This window comes from Bufo bufo, chromosome 8 (assembly GCF_905171765.1).
Source record: "Bufo bufo chromosome 8, aBufBuf1.1, whole genome shotgun sequence".
NCBI classification, from domain to species: Eukaryota; Metazoa; Chordata; class Amphibia; order Anura; family Bufonidae; genus Bufo; species Bufo bufo.
Window position 1 is genome coordinate 24,346,860 of NC_053396.1, and position 24,493 is coordinate 24,371,352.

The following is a 24,493-nucleotide window of genomic DNA, read 5'->3' on the forward strand; positions in this document are numbered from 1 at the left end:
TAGAAAACAAAAGAGACATTCAAAATCAAATGGGGGAAATATTTTTTTCTTTCATTAGGTATGTATGCTTTTGCCGACTTAGAAATCTAACTCTAAGGCCTCATGCACATGACCGTATATGTCTGCAAACCGAGGATCCGGAAAATACGGATACCATCTGTGTGCATCCCACACTTTACTTAGACCTTATTATAGAAATGCCTGTTCCTGTCCACAAAACGGACAATAGGACATGTCCTATAATTTGCATGGATGTGGACAACACATGGTTGACATTTTTTGCAGCCCCATAGAAATAAATGGGTCCTCGTCCGAACTGCTAAAATGACGGATCGGACACGGACCAAAAAATACTGTCGTGTGCATAAGGCCTAAAACTAAAAACTCAGTCCACGTTAGCATCCATCTACCCCCCCCCCCCCCTCCATGCTTTTACTTGCCTAAGATTTGCATGGTGGAGATCTGTGGTCTTATGGCCAATGCTTCTATAGAATCATACCCTCAGTGTCTGGACAGAGTGATATCTATTGAGTATTCATACAGAAGATGGCAGTGATGGTACCACCACTCCCAGAAGATACTGAGGTTGACATTATCCAGAAAAAGAGCAGGCCAGGAGACCACCAGGAACCTTAGTAAATGAGATTTTAGGAGATGGTAAATCAGCCCTGACCTAGACATAAGACGGGTTTTCATTAAATCACTAGTCAATAACGGTGGCCACAAGACTTCTACTGTGAAAATCTCTCATGTTCTGCTGAAAATCTAGTCATGGGTATCATATGAGTATCTGGCCAAAACCTAAAAGGTACAAGGTTAACACAGAAACATTTAAATGTGTCACAAAGACAACCCCTTCTCTCAAAACAGACGCCACAGCAATCAGCTGAATGTTGTTGGTCCAGTTTCTAGAACCTTCAATGATCAGCTGGTATCTCCAGGAGGAGCTGTGACAAGTCCTACATTGCCCCTGCAGTGGCCACTGCTGGTGAAAAGAAGTATTGCATGTTGGCAATTCAAATTAATGACCCCACCAATGGAATAGAAGGCAAGAGCTGGGTCCTCCAGAGTCGGAGATATGCCAAAATAGCTTTTTGTAGGTTACATTTCAACATCAATGGGCGCAGATCCTCTCATGTCAGAAATCTAGGCCAGATCCTCTAATCTTTGATATAACTGAATAAATCTATATAAACCATATATCTTGTGCACAGGTTCATAGAGGGATTTAAAAAGTTGCTCTGAACTCCAAGTTGCAATGACCACCATTCTCATTGGAAAATTTTTACCGCTATAAAACAGGTGTTGGAGCTTACATGGGTCTTCTGCTTACAGAATATGGTGATTATGGGGAAGGCCACCAAGACCATGAGTTAGGGCAGTTGACCATGGCAGCCCAACACCTATGTACATGCACACTTGCATCACTGGTGGCCATTTACTCTCTGCAGCACAGTGGTCCCATGTCTCTTCTCCATCATTTAGCAGTTCAACATCTTCTCAAAATTTGCAGCATCACAAAGCAATCCAAGCTGCCTGCTCTAACATACACCTGATGGGCCCCATTTGGCCACTTGGCCAGCGCCTTTGTTCTTTCCTAGTTGCATGTGTAGGCTTGCGTCCTTTCGCGGCATGTATTGCATGTGACATGGCAGCACCAGTGAAATTTGCAGTAGCACTGCCACGTGTGGATATACTGAAAAGTCTTATATCCCCGACCACAGCATAGGAGCTCACAGCTGTCAGACAGAGAAGATGTGCGGTTACACAGACGTCCATGCGTTCCCATACTTCCCGTGGTAACGTTTCTCTCACAGAAGTTAGGGGAGCTGTCTATATACACCAGGTCAGTCTCCGCTGGCTTCTTGTAGCTTTGAGGATTTTTAAGCTTCAGAAATGTTGGGAGTTGTTGACGTCTTCCACTCATTGGTTCAACCATTACTGCTTCCTTGTACCTGTCCTTCAGTACGTAGCCCACCTCTCTGAAATGAGGCAAAGTGACCCAGCACGTTTTCACTGTACAAGAACCTGAGACGCCATGACACTTACACTCCAAGCGAACGTTCTTCTCTAAGAGCTAGAGATGGTGAACATAAAAAGAAATAAGAAATAAATGTCAGGACTGAAGTTCATTTAGATAAAGCATACCTCCAGTCACAATACAACTTTCCATAAATAAGTAGTACAGGTGACTATAAGAAACCTTGTAATATATCTTCTTAAAGAAAAATGCTTATATCAGACTTCTTTGCTCTTTACTGCTTTTAACATTGAGATTTATGGGGGTAGGAGGAGGCTGCTGGATGAGGAGAACTCAAACTGCAATTTCTTAGCTCTGCTACACTTTGACTGTACTATATCCAGCAGGATAAGCCTCTACTACTGTTCAGAATGAGGTAATACACAATTTACTATATGGAGGAAGCCACCTTTTGTGTGTGAGACAGAGATAGGAGCTAATAGAGATAAGAGTCTGAGTGATGGGAAGGAGGAGGAAAGCAGCCTGAGAAGCCTAGGAGGAAGCATAATTCTATAATAACATATATTACAATGTTTTCCATATTTACCTGAACTATTATTTTATGAAAACTTGTCTATAACTGGAGGTACACTTTAAAAGAAGGTTATTGTTGACGCGTTGGCAGACGTGACCTTCAAGGCATAATCCCTTCATGTTAGAAGCGTACGCTAGTGATCACAGGGTGCCCAGCTGCTGAGAATCCCAGTGGTAAGTTATAATCAGTGCCACCACAGGGGAAATAAAGCATTTCAATTCCCATTGAAATCAATGAACTCTCTGGATGTGTTGGGTCCTCCAGAGCCAGAGATGTTCTCTGTAGCCACTCTGTGCTCTGGCTAATAGAAAAAGACTATATTGGATAGTTTAAAATGGATTACTGAACCCATTTAAAGGAAAAATCCCACATCTATATTCATTGGGGAATCTTTCAAACTTCTTCATACTTTTGTTCAGCAATTACTATTTTTTAGCCACTCCTAATATTTTTGGGGTCCTTGATTCTATAATAACATATATTACAATGTTTTCCATATTTACCTGAACTATTATTTTCTGAAAACTTGTCTATAACTGGAGGTACACTTTAAAAGAAGCTTATTGTTAAAATGGATTACTGAACCCATTTAAAGGAAAAATCCCATATCTTTATTCATTGGGGAATCTTTCAAACTTCTTCATACTTTTGTTCAGCAATTACTATTTTTCAGCCACTCCTAATATTTTTGGGGTCCTTGATATCTAAGGAGTTCTTCACTTCTGCTTTTCTTTAACTACATACATTACTACAGGACACACAGGGGTGCACCATCAATGAGGCCAGGTGAGGTGATCTCCTCAGGCAGCACCAGATAGGGGCAGGAGGGGGACAGCCGAAGGGCCATGGGCTGAAGGGAAGGGGTTAGGTTAAGAAATTGGCATTGAGAAGGGGGTGGGGGGAGACGTTTCAGTTTTTACCTCAGGCAGCAGAAAGGCTAGGTGCACCCCTGAGGACACAATGGGGGTAGTTTACTAAAGTGCGTTGTTAATAATAAAACCCCCCTGGAGGAAGATCTGCTCACTTCATTAAAGGGCTAGAGCTATAGTAAATGACGCCCAATAAGTATTATATGGAGACCACAGGTGTAGAGAGACCCTAGGTAATTTAGGTTTTGAGAGTGGAATATCTGACCTATTCAGAAAAATGTGAACATTTCTTCTAATACCTTTCTCCCCGCCAGGTTATTTTGCAGGTTCATGAGGGTGCGGGCATTGCGTTTAACCTCTCTGGCATCCAGGAACTCTTTGGACAAGCGTATACCGTATTTCACATCAGCAGAACACCCTCCCCATCGCCATCCTTTATCAGGATCTTGGTGTCCGTGTTTATCCCGGTCACAACCGCAATAGGTCAGGTTGCCGTGACTGCAGGCGTTGGTGATGGCATGGGCAATGCCAGCAGAAAGGATGGCATAGTAAAAGGCTGTTTCTTTGCTGCCTGCCAAGGGAAAAATCAAGAATTGTTGAATTTTATGAAGGCAAAATCAAGAATTTGAAGAGTTTTTGTTATACTTTTAACATTATATTATTTCCGCAGTTTTTTTTTCATTACCATATCTAGAATATGCAGAGAGTGGGATAGTGGTGTTAAAAGAGTTGTCCCATTATAAAGACTTAGGGGGAGATTTATTATGACCGGTCTTAATCCCTCTGTGTTGCTGGTGTACATAACGCTGAGCTCTGCATAAATTTTGCTCTTGCTGTCGCCGGCCGTGCAACATGCTAAAAGTGCAGTGGAAAATGATGAATGAGACTGGCTGGCCAACCCGCCCTCTTCCACACCACGCCCCCTTTTTCCGCCACTTCACAAAAGCTGTTTGGTACTTAGCATGGCTGTAATAGCGGATCCGGGACGGCTCTTACTGGGAGTAGTCAAAGTGCTGGGTGGGTGACTACTCCCCAGGCCGGTTTTTGCCAGGCATAAAACCCGCCACCACTGCCAGGTGGAGAGGATTACCTCCGTCTGACAGTGGAGCTCAGGAGGTCTGTGTGCTGGGATCTGAGGTCTGTTCTGGGCTGGAGAGCGGAGACCCATGTGTCAGGGGAATAGGCCGTCTAAAGCCTGTATTTTAACTTTCTGAGGCAGAACTGCCACCAAGATGACTTTTTGTTATATTAACTTGCCAATAGGTGTGAAGTAACACCAACACTGCAAAAGTGATATTTTGTTTTTGGCATCCTGTGTGAATAAACACTGAACTTTAAATTATGAACTTGTATTTTGCCTCTGTACTGCGCCCGCTTATCCTAACTACCAGAGCGAATCCCCACAGTAGCTATAGGAGAAAGGGGTACAGGCACGTCATTGCTGAAGCCAAGAAGTTGACGTCATGGGGCTGCAGCGGCGAGGTAGATCAGAACAGCAGCGGTAAGTATAACTTCTTTTATTATTTTAACTCCTCCCCTACCATTTAGAAATTTTTACTTGGACAACCCCTTTAAGCATAAAATTACACGCCCCAACTCGTTTTTCAGATGCATGCCCCGCCCCTTATGACCATGGCCCCACCTCCTGGTGGTTATCCCAGCACTGCCCAGTCCTAGTGGCAGCAAATGAAAAGCCCTGAACTGTCCCAAATTGTAGCGCTCACAGAATGCAGTGCAGAAGGGCTACAGGATGGTACCACCATGCCAATAACGGTGCCAGCGACGACACCAACTGTGCATACCACTGCGTCCGTCCTACAGGATGACCCAAACAATGAAGAACGGCATGAAAGATAATCCTGAGGAGAAGCAGCCGTCTTATAACGCCAGCGCTGTAACATTGCATTCGACGGTGATTTACTACCTGGAGACACAGGAATTTGGAAACACATTTCATAATTGTCTTGTTCGAGGAAGGTAATAAAATAAAATGTGTGACTGAATATTTCCATTTACCAGTGAGTATTTATACTGGAGCCATGAATTACGAGGGCAGGACGGGATTGTATACATTTTTATTGTTATCTATGCCCCCAGCAATGCTGCAATACAGTCGGTAAGGGGTTGTCCCATGAAAAATATTCTACATTTTTCAAACCAGCACCTGGATGTGAATATTTTTAAAATTGCATGTAATTGATAATTTAGTATAGGCACTGAGTTATTCCCGAAAATCTATCTGTATGGCGCCACCTGCTGTTTTCTCTTTTTCTAATTTCTCTGTCCTGCTGACTGAGGTGGAAACACATGCCCAGTTCCATCTTTCAGCTGCCACCAGCTGCAGCAGAAAGGACATGTCTCTGAGAAAGGACACGCCCACTGTGCTAACCGCTTGAAGTAAATCTAGCAGAGCAGTTGAAGCAATGAATGGGTAGATCTCTGGTTCCATGTGAGGTACAGGGCTGGTTCTAGCTTTGTTAGAAGGAGGTTGTCATGTGTTAGACTATGTATAATTTTCTTTTTTTTTTACATTATTCATGTGATAATCCCTTTAAGGAATGGTTCACTTTCAATAGCTGCTGGCCAAACGATAATTTGGCTGACAGCTATCTCTCCCAACTCCCTCATATACATACACCCTCTGTTCAGCCGCATGTGTAGTCAATGGGGAGAGCGGAGAAAGACACTGCCAGACACTTCTGACATTGACTTATCTCCTTGGAAAACAAGGGGGCTAGGAGAGAGTTGGGAGCTCGCCATGCATTGACCCAGTGGTTCACTGCTAAAGGGTTAATGCTATTGAAATGTTTACTGAGAGGATCTGTTCACTATGTATCCCTAAAGGTCATATATCGGTAGGAAGTAGTTAATCTGGCAATTTTTAAGTCGGATGCCGGTAGACAGGTTGGCCATGCCCCACTGTCTTGTAGAGAAGAGAGTTTCTAGCCAGCAAAGCTAGAGATAAGACCCGTTTCTGTGAACTGCTAAAAAGTAGACTGAAACAGTATTCTTGTGGAGTACTGCCAGAAAGCTAAGGATTATCCCCCTGCGGGAAGAAAGCCTTGGGTTTTACAGTTGGCTGCTCTGGACTGAGACAGTAAGGTAAACACACGTTTATGGCAATAGACTTTACTGCATGTGGAAAAGGTTAATTGCCTCCAGCACCCGCTACACTTCTGAGACTGCCCATCCTGGTCTAGGACTGCACCCTACAGACTGGGAATTACAGATGAATATTGTGAGTTGATTGAATGCCTGTGGTCAATATGGGAAGATTCAGGGTCTGACTGGCCCACCAGAGTACCATAGGATCGTCCGGTGGGCCCAGGCTCTGATGCCATAATGGGCCCAAAGATCCAGAAGATAAAACAACTCTTTGGCTGCCTTTGAAGCCAGTCACTTGTCACTAAGGTCTATTTCTGTGATTCAAAACCCATTAAACTTTATTGATGATATAGGGGTTGGGCCTTAAGAATAGTTTCCTCGGATGGGCCCAAGGAACCAGTCCAACACTGGGAAGACTGCATGGTATATAGAAAGATACTCAGGGAGGACCATCATTGCCGCTACCTGCTGAATACAGCCTTTGGGAGTAATCTGCTGTGTCATATACCTCAGAACTGTATTTGTACTACAGTAGAAGATATTGCTGATGTATCAAATATACTTTTTTTATTAGTTGATCATTATGGCATTAGTCCATATATATCTCTACATATATACTAAGGCCGTGACCAAGGTCTAGTGTTGACCGAAACGGTGGCCAGTAACTTTGTATTCACCTTCTGGATGAATGCCATAATGATCAACTAATCAAAAAAAAGTATATTTGATACATCAGCAATAGAGTGCCGTGGTCTATCTTCTACTATATGAACGTTAAATACCACTGAGCACCACCCGCACATAAAAAGAGGTGTGCCGTTTAACTTCTCTTCCTGTATTTGTACTACAACCTCCATTCAGTCACCAGAGATTTTATTTATTCCAACAAAACGGGCCTGGTCATTACCTCCATCCTCCACCGGTCCTACCCCTGCTCCCCTGCCTTACATCCTACTACACCTAACATTAAGGTCACCCTAGTCACCACCAGGTAGGGGCCCCCAACAATCCAGGGTGCATCTTTTCATCTCTGCATGGCCCAGGGAGTGCCAGAACAAGGTCTTCCACCACCCTAGTCACCACCATCACTTCTGTCTTCTGACGCCCCCTACACCCATACACATTAAACTGCTGAACGGCTGAACCCGCCAAGAATGACAAGACACTAATGTGTATAGGGGCCTTAAAGGCGTTCTCCTGGAATGATTTAAAATAGTCACCGGCAACCGGTGCTAAAATGTGAGCAGGACTGGTTGCCTCCACTTGCAGAGCTGCCTAGGGATGTGGCCTCACTAATCACTACACATTATACTCTGGTACTTGAATATATTACAAATTGGTGAGTGTTCCTGTCAGGCTGCTCAGCCATTATAGCATATTAAAGGCAGGATCACATCATCACCATCTATTACAGCAGTGTAGTTTGTAGTGAGCCCCCTCTCCCTCAGGCAGCTCTCAAAGTGTAGGCAGCCAGTCCTGCTCAAATCCTAGGACACATTGACGGTGGGCATTTAAATCATTTCCAGAAGAGAACCCCTTTAAGTAAGGTGCTTTACTATTATACATAATAAGGGCTCCTGCACACAAACTTATTTTTTGTCATTTTTTCAGGCCCCATTGAAGCGAATGATTCCGCATATGGGTCACAAAAAAAAACGGAAATTACTCTTTGTGCGTTCTGTTTCCGTATGTTGGCATGTCCGTTCCGCAAAAAAAGAGAACATGTCCTATTATTGTTTACATTACGGACAGGGATAGGACTGTTCTATTATGGACCGGCTATTGCATTCCGTAAAATGTGGAACGCATACGGCTGGTATCCGTGTTCGGCGGATCCGCAAAACAACAAAGGTCGTGTGCATGAGCCCTTAGCCTAAATAAGTGCCACAGATTACACCCTTTGCAATGCAGCATATCCGTGAGAAATTTGGTGCAAGTTTTGCTGCTGCAGAAAACTAGTCGATCCGCAGCGGACGCGCCACGTGTTAGGGTATATCCACGGCTCTTGCTTCACATTGTGCCGCAGATTTCACTCCTGCTGCACTGAAAGTGGTGGAATCCGCAGTGAATATCCACGGCATTTGTGCAAAATCCACAGCATGCTTGTCTGTCCGTGCGGAAAATATCTGCAGCCTCTGGATAAGATTTTTTTTAAATCTGCATAGGGCTCATATCAGGCTTCCATAGTGAAATGACCTAGCTAGTTATTGTATGGATTGGGGACCTCACACATACCTACTTTTAGCTCCGGTCCGAAGAGACTTGGTTCTGCCAAGGAGCTGCAATTCCATCGGCTGTGCTGGAACTGGTAACGGCATTCTTCGATCGCCAGTCGCGCACCCGTACCTATGGCTACCATGGCATCTGGACGAGCTTCGCAGATGCTTCTCTGCCTTGGCGAAAGGCCTGGCATTTTTCGGCAGATAATACTTGCCCCAAGAGCTAGCACAGAAGACACACCTCTGACAAAGAGAAGGGCAACAATGACATGACATGTAGAGGACATAGCGACGCTTTATTCAAGAAACAGCATTTTAAAAAACTTAAAAACGTAAAAAAAAAGTCTTTTAAAGTAAAAGGGGTTTATGAGATTATATATTTTTTTTTCTGAAACAGCACCATTCTTGTCCATGGGATTTGTCTGGTATTGCAGCTCAGTCCCATTTATTTAAAAGAGTTGTACCCTCACAACAACTTAACCCTAGTCCAACGATAACGGATAAGTGTCTGATTGGCAGGGGTCTGAACACTGGGGCCCCCACCAATCTAGAATGGGGGCTCGTGTTCTCCCGTTTCAATGGTGTGCTCCATTCAGCTTCATGGGGTTGCTAGAGATAGCTGCATGCTTCTACTCACAGTCCCATAGAGTTGAATGCAGCAGCAGTATTTTAATGTGAATTCAAAGATTCAAGAATAAAGTGAGCTTACACAAGCTAAGTGAATAAATATATTTACTAAATGTGATAAGAAAATATAAAAAAATAGACAAATTACATAGAGAGTAGTAACTGTAAATAATAATCAATCACCTGGCCTGCAACACAATGGGGGAGCTCCAATGTCCCATGGTAATGCAAGAGAGAGATAGTAACCTACAACATCCTACTTGGATAATGTTCTCTTTGGAGCTGAGTTCTTTGGGCACAAAGGTTTATACCTTTCAGCCCTTCCTCCCTTAACCCTTCTTCCTAACACAGGCAGCTCGCCACTCCATTGAAATGGGGGGGAAACACAAGCCCCAGTTCTAGTGGTCATGGGTAGCCCAGTGATCAGACCCCCACTGATCAGACACCCTTTAAATGCAGCTGAGTTGCAATATACAATAATATTAATAGCTGCAATAATACAGCCTTTGGTCATGAGTGGCGTTGTTTCTGGAAAAAGAAGAAATTTTTCAAATTCTGATTAATTTCCTATCAAATTGTTAAGAAAAAAACGCCTTATTTTTTTAGTTTTAGATGTTTTTGGGAAACATGGTAGCAATTAATATGGTTGCTATTACAGCTTGCAAATGGTTTGTCCTCTAGCCCCCCCACCCCCAACAGGACTTCTGTATGGCAAAGTTAACATACCCCTATGTCCCTTAACTAGGCATTTTTGCCATTCAGCCCGACGTGGACAGTCACAGAGGAGAGCCCTGCACCTGCTCCTTTCAAGCGTCCATGAAAAGCCCCTCTCATCATGGTAACGTCGCTCACTTCCGATGCATTGAGACAGCACAACCTCATGAATATTGATTCAGCTGAGAACTAAGGGTCATTCACTAAGTGTTATATGCCGGCTATTGGTGCACACAATGTATGATAAATGCACCGCATTATTCTAGGCTTGGGTAGGTCTTCTGTCTCAAATGTGCACAGTAAAACCATGGATGGACTAAGCAACCGGGCAATACCTTACAAAATTGTGCGCCTTGGTGCAAAATCGATACTGTACATGGACTATACGACTTCACATGCATTGATACGGGATCTGCATTATCCTGTGCATCTAAATATACCATTGAAATAAAATAAACCACAACTAGTACAATTGCATCATTCTACAGTTAAGATCATATGCTGCTGGAACGTATGGCGGCACTATTCTTATGCCCAGAGCGGGACTAGCCCAGGTTAAAAGAGGATCCTCCAGTGGTTCCAGTAGAAGACAACCCCATTTGGAGGCAATTGGGGCAAACCACTCGGGTTGTCATGTGTGTATGTCATTTCCCATCTAGGTGCCTATATGTATGTTATGTGCATGCAAATCGGTATCTCCCGAGGAAAGAGAACCATCTCGCTGGCGCCACCTTGTGGAAGTGGCTTCCTACGAGTCAAAATCCAACTTTTTAACTAAGCCTTGGGAGAACATAGCCAAGCCAGATATCCATCCGATGACAGCCATTTTGGGGTGCTTGGCCCTCGTCAGTACGGAGCAGGATTCTAGCTGCCTGGGTGCGATCCCTCAGATGCGATTTCGGCAGGGTGCTGGGTCTCCTTAAAGAGAACAGCTACGTATGGTGACGTGCTCCATGGTATGGAGACTTATTGGCAATACTCCATAGAAAAAGAATACGCAAATAGGCATCTCCCAGGGAAAGAGAACCATCTCACTAGCGCCACCTAGGTGCGTGTGTCATTTATGTGTGTCTGTTGCTATACAGAACACATGTTTTATGATGTGATTAGGAGAAGACCTTTAAAGGGGTTGTCTCACTTCTGTAGGTGGCATTTATCATGTAGAAAAAGTTAATATAAGCCACTTACTAATGTATTGTTATTATCCATATTGCCTTCTTCGCTGGCTGGATTCATTTTTCCACCACATTATACACTCCTCATTTCTATGGTTACGACCATCCTGCAATCCATCAGTGGTGGTCCTCCTTGCACATTATAGGAAAAAGTGCCTGCCTCTCTGGTGGCAGCTCACATAGTATAGTTCTTTTTCCTATAGTGTGCAAGCACGACCACCACTTCTGGATTGCAGGGTGGACATAACCATGGAAACGAGAAGTGTATGAAGCAGTGGAAAAATTAATCCAGTCAGCAAAGGAGGCAATACGGATAATAACAATGCATTAGTAAGTGCCTTGTATCAACTTTCCCTACATAATAAATGCTATTTGCTGAAGTGAGACAACCCCTTTAAATCTTGTTCTGGAGCAGTATGATTACTTGTTCTACCCCTCCACTTTCTCATCTACGTGGGGGGCGTTCTTCCACTTTCATTCTTGGGAACGCTACCGGAAACATATTTGATTAAATAAGGCCTCGTTCACATCTCCGTTTGCCAAAAAAGCCTGCCGGATCCTGTACTTCATCTCCAGATACCAACTGACTGCAATGGGGTCTGGCGGTGATCCGGCCAATTTCCGGCATAAATCCATGCAACTTTTTTTTGTCTGGCATTTGCACCGGATCAGGTAGCCGGACTTCCAAAATGGAGATGTGAACACAGCTTAAAATGCTTAGGTACATTGACATCTGAGGCAGCAGATCTGGCAGGCCGTTCCAGCAGAGAGCAGATTGGCAGATTTTGCCAGAAAACAGTTCACCTCTGGATCCGCATTGATTATAATGGGGTCTGGCGGTGATTCAGCAGATTATTGGCATAAACGTAAGGATATGGGGCAAGGGACCTTAAATGTATTACTCTGCTGTGTTGTAAATTGTATAATTACTGCAACATCTCACTTTGGTCAGTAGATGACAGCAAAGGATAAGATGATAAAAGTCTACATTGGAGCTGCCTATCAGAGGAATACTATAACCTAATTTAGTCTGCAAAGTTGGTAAATAGCTAATTTCTGGGCTGTTTTGGACCCTTACAAGTGTTATAGCAAACTGAATATGCAGGTTTGACACTGCACTTAGCAAATGACTTATTGCATCACACTCTGCCTGTGTAAGGGGAGGAGGTTCCTCTAGAAGCAGGAAGTGAGCAGACAGAGGCTGTGCTTGGTGCTGCTGGAAACCAGAAGGAAAGATCTCTTTTGTATCTGAAAGAGAATGGGCCAGCTCACGGTGGAGAATGGCGACAGCACGAAGGGGAGGTTTGCAGCGGCGACCCCAGGAGTGTCGTGTCTGTAGGATGCAGTTCTGGAGTGGACCAGGAAATAAGAAAAAGCACCAAGAACCTGCTCAAGGAACTGTAAGTGCGGCTTTGCCGCGTCACATTACACCACACTGTTGAAGTGGCATTTGGACACATACTAACGCTCCAAGTACAGTTACATTGCACTGTATGGGCTGCAAGCTAATGCATAGCCCTAAGGGACTCATACGCTGACACCTTACTATCTCACTGGCTGCCCATAGGCTGTTATATGCTGTGAGTAAGGATTAAAGTTACAAGAGACAGACATTTCCCTGTGGATTACAAATAGTATTGCGCAATACTTTGGGTGCACCCCAACGAGGGACTCGCCCAGCAACACACAAGTGCAGCCAGGCTGCGTAATGGACTTTGATGGGGAAAACATCACATTTACTGGTTTATTTTAAGATAGTGTTACATCTACTGTTGGTTTGTTCTCTGGGTACCAATCTGTTCTATATATTCTGTGTGGCATCGTGTACCCTCTGTACCTATGGGCCCAGCTCTCGGCTTTCATAAATGCATGCAATGGTTTTTGTCCGGCCAACAGCGCCATTTGCGCCGGATTCATCTGCGGGATCTCCAAAACAGAGCAGGTTGCCGGATTTCGCTGGATCCTACAGTTCACCGTCGCATCCCCATTGACTATAATGGGGTCTGGAGGTAATCTGGCCGCTTGCAACGTTTTTTGTCCGGCCGGCAGCTGACATTTGTGAAAGGCAGTCGGCTCAGGCATGCTGCAAATGTGAACGTACCCTGAGATGCTGCAGGTAGTGGTGCCAAATTGATCCAAGAACACAGTAGGCACCACTCATGGGTCAGTCCCGGGAGACCAGACTAATTCACGCCCTGGAAGCGGTCTGTGTTCACGACAGTCCAAAAACATAAGTCCAGAAAAAGAAACTGGAATCGAGACTTGACGGGGTTAACACGAGGATCCTTGTTGTCTATTGTGCCAGGCTGGGCAAAGATGGAGGGGTGGAATGGTGGCAGATAACAGGTCATGAAATCTTCTATCGATCTATCCACAGCCTGTAACTGAGCTACCCGTACCAACACAAGGGGCCTTTCTCTGCCAGCCTCCCAGAACAAAACGCCTGTGTGTCCCGCTAACAGATCAAGCGTTCTGTCACTTAACACTAAAGTCACATTTTTACTTATTTATCACGGAATAAAAGGGGATGCTCATCGGGCCTCGTGAGAGCAAGAAGCTGATGAAACAAGGAGGGGGACCCTGCGAGCTTGGTCATTTTGGCTTTTCTGCTAACTTAAAGGGGTTGACCCACAAAACATTATACAGGACCTGGATCTGAACACTTTTGTAATTCCATGTAATAAAAAATTTTGCATAGCCGCTGAGTTATTTAATAAAATGTATCTGTACAGCGCCACCTGCTGTTTGTTCTTTTTCTGTCCAGTTCACTGAGGTGGACGTGCATGCTCAGTTCCATCCTTCAACTGCCTCCTAAGCTGTGATAGGGAGAGAGCTGCAGCAGAAAGGACACACCTCCTGAGCTTGAGCAGAAAGGACACATCCCTGAGCTTGAGCAGAAAGGACACACCTCCTGAGCTTGAGCAGAAAGGACACCCTCCTGAGAAAGGACACGCCCTCAGAGCTGCCAGCTTGAAATAAATCTAGCAGAGCAATGAATGTGGAGATCTCTGGATCCATGTGAGGTACAGGGCTGGTTCTGGCTTTGTTTGAAATAGTCTGTCATGTACTATATTTGATTATCCTCTTTACATTCATCATGGGATAACCCCTTTAAAGGGGTTGTCCCATTAAAGGGGCTATCCAAGAGCATAAAAGCTCCCCCATATGCCGGGCCCCTCACATTGAATCTACTTACCTGGCTCCCCGCTCCGCTTCTGGTCCCCGAACCGCCGCTGCTGCTTCTCCCCGTGAGCGGATGAAAACATCCGGTGTCGGGGGGAGCAGCTAATGGCAGGCGGGGACGGGAATGAGCCTCCCTAGCATCGCGGGTGACGCTAGGGAGGCTCGGCCCCATACCCATCTGCAATTGTCTGCTCACCCCCTGACACCGGATGTTTTCATCCGCTCACGGGGAGAAGCGGCAGTGGTGGTTCGGGGACCAGAAGCGAGCGGGGAGCCAGGTAAGTATATTCAATGTGAGGGGCCCGGCATATGGGGGGAGCTTTTTATAGGATTGGATAACCCCTTTAAGACAACTTATCCTCTATCCACAGTGTCTGATCAGCAGGGGGTCTGACTGCTGGGGCCCCCACTGTTCATGAGAAGAGGGCCCATGCACCTGATTTGAATGGAGCAGCAGACACGCTATGGGGGCGGCTGCCGGACATAGGCCGAGTACAAGGGTTCGGCTGTCTCTGGTAGTCCCATAGAGCTGAATGGAGAGGCAAGCGTGCATGCGTGACTGTAGCTCCATTCTCATGATTGGCAGGAGTCCATCAGTCAGACCCCCGGCGATCAGTCACTTATGCCCTATCCTGTGGATAGAGGATAAGTTGTCTTGATGGAATGACCCCTTTAATACAACACAGAATGCTCCAAGCAGGGGCAGACAGACCATAGGTGCCACCTGTGCAGCTGTACGGGGGTCTAAAAGGTAAGGGCAGGGGTGCACCTAGGCTTTCTGCTGCCTGAGGTGAAAACTAAAACGCCCTCCCCCCAATGCCAATTTCTTACCCTAACCCCTTTGCCACAATGAATGCGCTCATTGCCCATGGCCCTTCCGCTGCCCCCCTCTTGCCCCTACCTGGTGCTGCCTGAGGCAACGACCTCACCTGGCCTCATTGGTGGTGCACCGCTGGGTAAGGGGCCAGTTCACACGACTGATTTTGAAAAACACGCTAAAAAAATCTGTGCAGAATCCACGTCTTTTTTCAGTGCGGCTTTTTTATGTGTTTTTTTGACGCGGTTTGTGACGCAGATTAGCACCAAAAACTGCACACATAACACACATAAAAAAAAAACGCCTGGACTTTACATGAAGCGTTTTTTTTTCTACTTCCTATTTATTTCAATGGGATATTTAGCGCTGATTCTGCCCCAACATAGCGCATGCTGCTTCTTTTTTTTCCACACTTTCTTTTTTTTTACACGTTTTTTAAAAAAAAAGCAAGTGCTGCTTCCCATTGAAATGACCGGGAGGCTGTTTTGAGGCTGAAAGGCTCCAAAATCAGCACCAAAAACTCTGTGTGAACTGGCCCTTAGGACGGACTTGCAGCAGGATGTATTTTCACTGCCTTCGCAACCTACATTTAACTGACGTGCTGCAGATTTTAGATTCCTATCCAATGAAATGAATGGTTCTGCATATGGTCCGCCAAAAAAAAACGGACGTTACTACTCCGTGTGCATTCCGTTTTTGTATGTCCGTGTGTCCATTCCGCAAAGAAATAGAGGATAGGACTGTCCTATTAGGGGCCAGCTGTCCTGTTCCGCAAAATTACGGAATGCACACGAACGTCTTCAGTATGTTTTTTGGCGGATCCGTTTTTTGCGGACTGCAAAATACATACGGTCGTGTCCATGAGTCCTAAGGGAGGGGGACCCTATGATAGATATAGGGACACCAAGAGACCAATATACATTGGTTGCTATGGGCAACTAAGGCAGTTTTACAGTTTTTGAGAAATGAGGCCCTCAAAGCAGCCTTCCTTATCTTTACTTCCCGGTCATGAGAAGGAGCACACAAGTGCTCCGTTCGCTACCAGATAAACCGTGCATCATCTGACCAGGTCTGACTTTTATCAGGCTCCACGTCCATGGCAGCAAGTGTAATGCCCCAGAGTGGCATTACCACTTCTGCACCCCGCTACTGTCTCTAATGTGCCAATATAATGCCATCTTGTGTATTTATTTCAGGTCCACTACACTGTGCATTCCTATTTCTAATGTAACTGTTATGTTCAAATGTAATGTGCCTGGTTCACCAGCAGGTGGCAGCAAATACGGCAGAGCTGTACTTAGGAAGAATGGAGCTTTCCATTCCATTCTAACCCCCCTCTGTAGAGGAGTGGGCGAGTCCCACTTCCTGCAGGAAGGGTGGGAACCAGTTTCTAGGAGCAGTCTAGCTTACCCCCTGCTAGGGGACGGAGGGGTCTCTGCTGGACGTGCCCAGGCTAAGCCAAGCCAACCAGAGCACCTTCAGCTCTGCTGGATGTGGAGGCCACAAGCTTAGAGGCCTCAGAAGCCAGAGCCATAGTTCTCTGGCATAATTAAGAGACTGACTACAAGAGAGAAGTTGCAGGCATAAAGAAGAAGCTAAGTTATACAGCAAGCCTGTCACACAGCAGAGCCAGAGAGCAACAGATGTAGCAGAGATGAGTTTGCCTGCCAGAGTTTCATGCTAAAGCCTGCTGGACCAAGACAAAGTTTGAAGATTGGTCTGATGAGAGTTTATCAAAGTAAAGCTGCTATTCAACTTCATCACAAGGTCTGGACTCAATTATTTATTTTATCCCTAAACTATTTACCCCTATTTGTCTGCTTCGTGGTCCAATCGTATTCCAGGTAGGAGCACCGTGACACTCACTTACACTAGAAGGGACATTTTAGGCCACCCTATACCACTCGGCCATTTTACATCTGGGTACCCCATTCCCCTCTAAGAGGGGCCCCAGGGGGCGGCTTCGCTGCACAAGCAGAGATCTTGAAAGCAGTCAGGAATGGATACCCAACAGTTATCAGAACTGGTGTAAAGGAAAACTGGCCTAGTTGCCCATAGCAACCAATCAGATTCTACCCTTTCTTTTTTTCAGAGCTCCTTTGGAAAATGAAAGGTGGAATCTGATTGGTTGCTATGGGGAACTAGGGCCAGTTTTCCTTTACACCAGTTTTGATAAATGTCTATTGGAAAATTGCATAGAAAATATTAAGTTTCATCAGCGTCCATAAACCGGGCAACTTCTATTATTCACCATTTAGAAATATACATCTGCAGTTATCTAACTTATCACATATCCGTAGGACGATACGAATGATATGCCTCACCCATATCCCGTGCAGTCGCTTGTTTAATTAAGATTGATTTGCTTTCTGTCTGGTGTAACTTGTCTGGGACATGTCTAGATATCACAGCCGTGTCTAAACTGGGCCCCCCCCCAAACTACGTGAATATGAGGCGGCTCAGCCGTGTCTATACTGGGCACCCCCCCCCCCCCCCCAAACTACGTGAATACGAGGCGGCTCAGCCGTGTCTATACTGGGCACCCCCCCCAAACTACGTGAATACGAGGCGGCTCAGCCGTGTCTATACTGGGCACCCCCCCCCCAAACTACGTGAATATGGGGCGGCTCAGCCGTGTCTATACTGGGCACCCCCCTTCCCCAAACTACGTGAATATGAGGCGGCTCAGCCATGTCTATACTGGGCACCCCCCCAAACTACGTGAATATGAGGCGGCTCAGCCATGTCTATACTGGGCACCCCCCCCCCCCCCAACTACGTGAATACGAGGCGGCTCAGCCGTGTCTATACTGGGCACCCCCCCCCCCCCCCCCCCAAACTACGTGAATACGAGGCGGCTCAGCCGTGTCTATACTGGGCATCCCCCCAAACCACGTGAATATGAGGCGGCTCAGCCATGTCTATACTGGGCACCCCCCCCAAACTACATGAATATGAGGCGGCTCAGCCATGTCTATACTGGCACCCCCCCCAAACTACATGAATATGAGGGCGGCTCAGCCATGTCTATACTGGGCACTCCCCCCAAACTACGTGAATATGAGGCGGCTCAGGCCATGTCTATACTGGGCACCCCCCCCCCAACTACGTGAATATGAGGGCGGGCTCAGCCGTGTCTATACTGGGCCCCCCCCCCCAAACTACGTGAATATGAGCGGCTCAGCCATGTCTATACTGGCACCCCCCCCCAAACTACGTGAATACGAGGCGGCTCAGCCATGTCTATACTGGGCACCCCCCCCAATACTACGTGAATATGAGGCTGCTCAGCCATGTCTATACTGGGCACCCCCCAAACTACGTGAATATGAGGCGGCTCAGCCATGTCTATACTGGGCCTTCCCCCAAACTACGTGAATACAGGCGGCTCAGCCGTGTCTATACTGGCACCCCCCCAAACTACATGAATATGAGGGCGGCTCAGCCATGTCTATACTGGGCACCCCCCCCCCAAACTACGTGAATATGGAGGTGGCTCAGCCGTGTCTATACTGGTGCCCCCCCCCCCCCAAACTACGTGAATATGAGGCAGCTCAGCCATGTCTATACTGGGGCCCCCCCCCCCCCCCAAACTACGTGAATATGACGCGGCTCAGCCATGTCTATACTGGGCACCCCCCCCAAACTACGTGAATATGAGGCGGCTCAGCCGTGTCTATACTGGGCACCCCCCCCCCAACTACGTGAATATGAGGCGGCTCAGCCAGGTCTACTGGGCCCCCCCCCCAAACTACGTGAATATGAGGCGGCTCAGCCATGTCTATACTGGGCAGCCCCCCCAAACTACGTGAATATGAGGCGGCTCAGCCATGTCTATACTGGGCACCCCCCAAACTACGTGAATATGAGGCGCTCAGCCATGTCTATACGGGCCCCCCCCCCCAAACTACGTGAATATGAGGCGGCTCAGCCATGTCTATACTGGGCAACCCCCCCAAACTACGTGAATATGAGGCGGCTCAGCCATGTCTATACTGGGCAACCCCCCCAAACTACATGAATATGAGGCGGCTCAGCCGGGTCTATACTGGGCACCCCCCCAAACTACGTGAATATGAGGCGGCTCAGCCATGTCTATACTGGGCAACCGGGCACCCCAAACTAACTACGTGAATATGAGGCGGCTCAGCCATGTCTATACTGGGGCACACCCCCAAACTACGTGATTATGAGGCGGCTCAGCCATGTCTATACTGGGCACCCCCCCAAACTATGTGACTATGAGGCGGCTCAGCCTTTGTCGATACTGGGCACCACCCCCCCAACCCAAACTTCGTGGAAGAGGAGGCGGCTCAGCCATGTCTATACTGGGCACCCCCCCCAAACTACGTGGATAGTGAGGCGGCTCAGCCGTGTCTGATACTGGGGCCGCACCCCCCCAAACTACGTGAATATGAGGCGGCGCAGCCATTCTATATGAGGAGGGTTACGGGGTAGGATCTTGTATGGCTTCATGCATTGAGGGGCTTCCATGAGACGAAGCCAGTGGACCCAGCACTTCTATGGGTTATATGGACGGCCGTTCATTTGAATGATCTCGCCATAAATTAGGCACATCTGTGGCAGTCCTTGCGCCTGGCGTAGTCTTTCGCTAAAATTTGCGCTTGTTTCCAGGCGTAAATGTTAGTAAATTTGCCGGGGCAGCAGGGCCCACACTCAGCCTCCGTCCTGCTCAACCGGTGCTATTAAATATTGTCACACGGCCGGTTAAAAAAGGGGACTTGCGACTATTTTATACCTAAAAGTCCCTTAGTAAATGTGCCCCATTCTCTATGGGACTACCACAGCGCTCTCCAGGAGACCTACAGGGACTTAATAACGTGGTGGTGCACATGCTCGACCACCACTCCATTCAGTCGGTGGTATCGGGACCCCAATTCTTGTGAGAATCAGTGGAGTCAGACCTGTGGACAGAGGATAAGTTTTAATCTTGGTTAAAACTTTTTAAGGCTATCTGCACACGTTGCGGTTTATGCACGTCGTTCTTTTTTCAGCAAATTCTCACGCAGAAAGATTTGTGGGGGGTTTTGTGCGGATTTTCAGCACACAAATAGCACCATGTCCAGCCCCCCCCCTTAAGGCCCCTTTTACACAAACGATTTTTCCGTACGGATGCAATACTTGAATTAAGCGCATAGCACCCGCACTGAATCCTGACCCATTCATTTCTATGGGTCTGTGCACAGGAGCGTTGTTTTTCACGCATCATCTCTGAGTTAGGGTTTAGGCACACGACCGTATGGCTTTTCCAGTGTTTTGCGGGCTGTTTTTAACAGATCCGTTTTTTGTTTCAGTAGTGTTTTCGGTTCCGTTCCGTTTTTCCATATGGCATATACAGTATACAGTAATGACATAGAAAAAATAGGGCATAAAATTTCCAATAGATGGTTCCGCAAAAACGGAACCGATACGGAAGACATACGGAGTACATTCCGTATGTGTTCCGTGTTTTTTGCGGACCCATTGAACGGAACGGAAATGCACAGACGGAGACACTGCAGTTTTTGTTGCTGACCCATTGAAATGAATGGTTCAGTTAAGTAACGCAAAAAACTGAACCAAAAAACGTTCGTGTGCATGTAGCCTTAGGTGAAAATCACAGCATGGTTCTATATTACGTGTTTTTCACGTAGCCCTGGTCCCATAGAAGTGAATGGAGCTTTCCGTGAAAAACATATTGCTCCGGATGCGATGCGCTTTTCACTAATGGTTGCTACGAGGATGTAGATTGTTATTCTTCAGTTTTTTTTTCACGCGTGTGAAAAACGCATCAAAACGGATAGCATCCGCATGAAAAAAAATAATGAACTACTGAACGCAATCTTGCGTGCAAAACCATCAGTTTTTCCTGAACAGATCCGGTTCACAAGTCTGTATCGTTCGTGTGAAAGAGGCCTAAGTCTTCCTGCACATGTTGCTCGCGGCGGATTTTCTACACGGATTCTCATTTGGAAGCGTAATACAGATCAGCAAAAAGAATGACAAATCTCCAGTAAAATTGACCTGGTGTGGATTTTGCAATTCGCAGCATGTCAATTGTTTGTACGTTTTTTTTTGTGTGCAGATTTCATCCGTTTCAATGGAAGGGTCAGATCTGCTGCAAAACCGCATCAAATCCGCACCAAAAACCACAAGCAATACATGGATTTGGTGCAGAAACGCGCAGAAATTTGCAATGAAATTTGTGTGGAGTTTCTGCAGTTAGCGTAAAGGTGCGCTTGTGTGTATGAAGAAAATACGCATGAAAACCACATCAAAACAGCAAAAAGTGCACATAAATCAGCACTATTTTTTGCGGTTTTGGTGCAGTTTTTTGTACAGGATTTATGCGATTTTGGTGCAGATTTTCTGTTTAGTTCAACAACCCCATTGAAGTCTACGAAGAAAACCACTCCACCTAAGGTGCGAAAACAACTGACATGCTGCGGATTTCCGCATGTACAAAATACGCAATGTGTACGTGAAATTTGGCAAATCCCGTACACTTTGCTGGCACGGTATTACCTTGCGGTCTGTCGCCGTGAAAATCCACATGGAAAAACCGCACGTAAATCCGCATCGTTTGCAGTTAGGGCTCACGCACACAAACTTATTTTCTTTACGTGTCGGTTCCGTTTTTTTTTGCCGGACCGCAAAATACATACGGTCGTGTGGATGAGCCCTTACCCTAAAGAGTGGGTACACACGTTGCGTGAATGCTCTCTGAAGCCGAAAGTCGTGTGGAAAATCCACAGCATCCACAGCATGAGACAGGCGGATTAGATTTTCAGAAATCGTAACTGATTTGCGCTGCAGGTTTTCAACCCACGGCATGTCCGTTTATGCTGTGGGTTTTAAAGCTGCAGAGGACCCCCTACGATCCCCCGTGCAAAAAAAAACCCAGTCCATTATAGGGGCTTTTCACGCCCCTTTAAGGTTTTCACGATTAACCCTTCGTTGTGTATTTCTTTTACCTTACTGTTCCCTCAATGACTTCTCCACTGTCGGTCTATGCAATGCACGATTGCCTTTGCTGCAATGTATTAGACCAGGCATGCTCAACCTGCGGCCCTCCAGCTGTTGTAAGACTACAACTCCCACAATGCCCTGCTGTAGGCTGTTTGGGCATGCTGGGAGTTGTAGTTTTGCAACAGCTGAAGGGCCGCAGGTTGAGGATGCCTGTAATTAGAGAATCGCATGCATGATAATTCCCTAAATTAATAGCAACAGCTCCCTTTACCTGCCAGAGGTTTCTGACCACACAGTGCGGGGGGGGGGGGGGGGGGGTTCGTTTTTGACCCTTTTTTTGGTTATGCAGGTCATCTCCGTGAATATAAAGCTATACTACATTTATATTCTGGAATTGATAGTTATGCAATTTCCTTATACATAGGCATAGACCAGCTGTTGTAAAACTACAACTTCCAGCATGCACAGCTGCTCAACTGTTGTCTGAAATCCCACAGAAGGGAATGCATGCATGCTGGGAGTTGTAGTTGGAGAGCCGATCCCTGGTATAGACGAATTTACACTAGCCTAACCTTTCCGTCGCTGTGGATTACACATTTACCTGCGTCCTATTTGACAGCGCCGAACAGCTCTGCTTACTCCAAGGCTGCATAGGTTCAGAAGGAGCTGGCAGAATAGCAGAGCTGTATAGCCAGGGTGCGGAGAGATCACACTGGGGCACCCAGAAGAGGGCTTCCCCAGATTGGACTAAGGAACCTGCAGTGGGGGGGAGAAGTGATGGACGGGGGCGGGTGGGGGGGACCAGTTGTGCCAGGAGGAGAGGACTACAGCTGCCAGGACTGCTGCATTCTTTGTGAGCAATCTCTAGACTTGCACATCCGCACATCCACATACAAGGAGGAATGAAAAATAGGAGAGCGCAGGTCGTTGGCAGGGAAGGAAGTTGCTGTAGAAACAGGTGTGTTTGTTTGGCCGCTCTGGGGGAGGCGCCAGGTGGTATTCTGTCACGAAAAAACATCACTTGTGGCGACTCTGCCCATAGCGGGCAAGTGCAGACACTGGCACACCCTGCCTCGATCTGCTGGGGGCTCAGGTGCTACCTCTGCGTTGGTCTGCGTTACATTTAAAGGGGCGCTCCCGAGTCTATCAAACCATGAGCAGATCTTTTCAACCCGTCGGGGACTTTGTGTCGAAATGTCTACGTCCTCCTCTTATCAAGCAAACGGCGTTGGAAATGAGATGCGCTTACCCTTCTCCGCAGAGCATCAAGCCAATGCAGAGCACAGCGTGACACAGGTCCAGCACCCTCAGCTTCAGTCTCATGCTGCTTTCAGGCCGTCCTCTCGATTTTTCCTTCTTCGCCAATTGCCCAGCTCATTCTACCTGCGGGAATCGAAAAAGGACAAAAGTGCAGGCGTTAGGGAGGAGCACAAGGAGGCTCTGGATGAAAAGCCGACTGAAAGAGCTTCACGCGGGCTACAGAGCTGTCGCTGTTCCTTCCAGAGGCAAAGCCCCACACAATACAACTGGTGTCTGACAAGGCTTCCCTCCCCTGATGCCTCCTTCGAACGCCTTTTCGAAATCTCTAAGGAGCTTGATGCCCACCTCCAGCAATTCATTATCATGACAGCCGCCCGCCGCCTGCCATTGCAAAAAATATATATATATAATCCATCATCGCTACAGAGGCTGGTACCTTCTCCTGGGCAAACATCTGTCCTTCAGCCTCACTGACGGACGGGTGGGAGATGGACATCAAAGTCACCTGGGGACAGGTGGCTTCTGCCGTCTCCATACCTTGCAGATGAGCAGATCCTCGCACTAGCGCCTGCCCCGTGCTAAGTTTACCTTAAATGTTTGGAGGCGTGCAATGGTTATAGGGTGAGGAGGAGGGGGGGGGGGGGGGGGGTGAAGGAGAAGGTGGGTTAAACAATTCTATAACTCCTGCCAAAAAATATTCTCTCCTATTCATTCCTCCACCACCTGCCCCCTCTTTTAGAAAGAGCTAGAGGACTGGGAAAGGGGGGGGGGGGGGGGTGATAGCTCGCTGGGTGGGACGTCAAAGGAGCGGCAAATGATACTGGTTACAGTGACGGTGCTAGCAGCAAGGTTGTCTTCACATCAAGCCCCTGGGTGCAGAAAATCTTTAAAAAAAAAAAAAAGTAAAAAAAAAAGCTGAATGCAGCAAGGTATTGTCAGCGGATAGGGAGCCGGGGGGGGGGGGGGGCGAGGGGGGGGAGATACTGTTATCACAAATCTT

The 24,493-nt window shown here is 46.8% G+C and overlaps 1 protein-coding gene across 3 annotated transcripts; it reads right to left on the reverse strand.

Annotated features, from left to right (window-relative positions):
- Positions 1-1,105: 1,105 nt before the first annotated feature.
- Positions 1,106-24,087, reverse strand: LOC120977292 (protein Wnt-7a-like). Of its 3 annotated transcripts, XM_040405147.1 has the most exons (5): positions 23,930-24,087; positions 23,483-23,616; positions 8,765-8,991; positions 3,724-3,995; positions 1,106-2,077 (listed from the first exon to the last, which is right to left on the reverse strand). In XM_040405147.1, exons 2-5 carry the CDS (start codon positions 23,554-23,556, stop codon positions 1,598-1,600), a joined length of 1,053 nt encoding a protein of 350 aa, XP_040261081.1. In that variant the 5' UTR covers positions 23,557-23,616; positions 23,930-24,087; the 3' UTR covers positions 1,106-1,597. The 3 variants fall into 3 exon arrangements, with proteins under 3 accessions (XP_040261081.1, XP_040261082.1, XP_040261083.1); XM_040405148.1 differs by lacking the exons at positions 23,483-23,616; positions 23,930-24,087 and adding an exon at positions 22,835-22,967 and having other exon boundaries at positions 8,769-8,991; XM_040405149.1 differs by lacking the exons at positions 23,483-23,616; positions 23,930-24,087 and adding an exon at positions 22,835-22,967.
- Between the last annotated feature and the right edge of the window lie 406 nt (positions 24,088-24,493).

What these genes read in the sequence shown, in the direction of transcription:
- LOC120977292 (XM_040405147.1), bottom strand. Translation starts at nt 23,556, where the DNA reads ATGAGACTGAAGCTGAGGGTGCTGGACCTGTGTCACGCTGTGCTCTGC. An exon ending in CGGACCGGAGCTAAAAGTAG is followed by an intron (nt 3,996 to 8,764) that starts GTATGTGTGAGG and finishes TTCCCTTGGCAG; the next exon opens with GCAGCAAAGAAACAGCCTTT. An exon ending in ATAACCTGGCGGGGAGAAAG is followed by an intron (nt 2,078 to 3,723) that starts GTATTAGAAGAA and finishes CACCATCTCTAG; the next exon opens with CTCTTAGAGAAGAACGTTCG.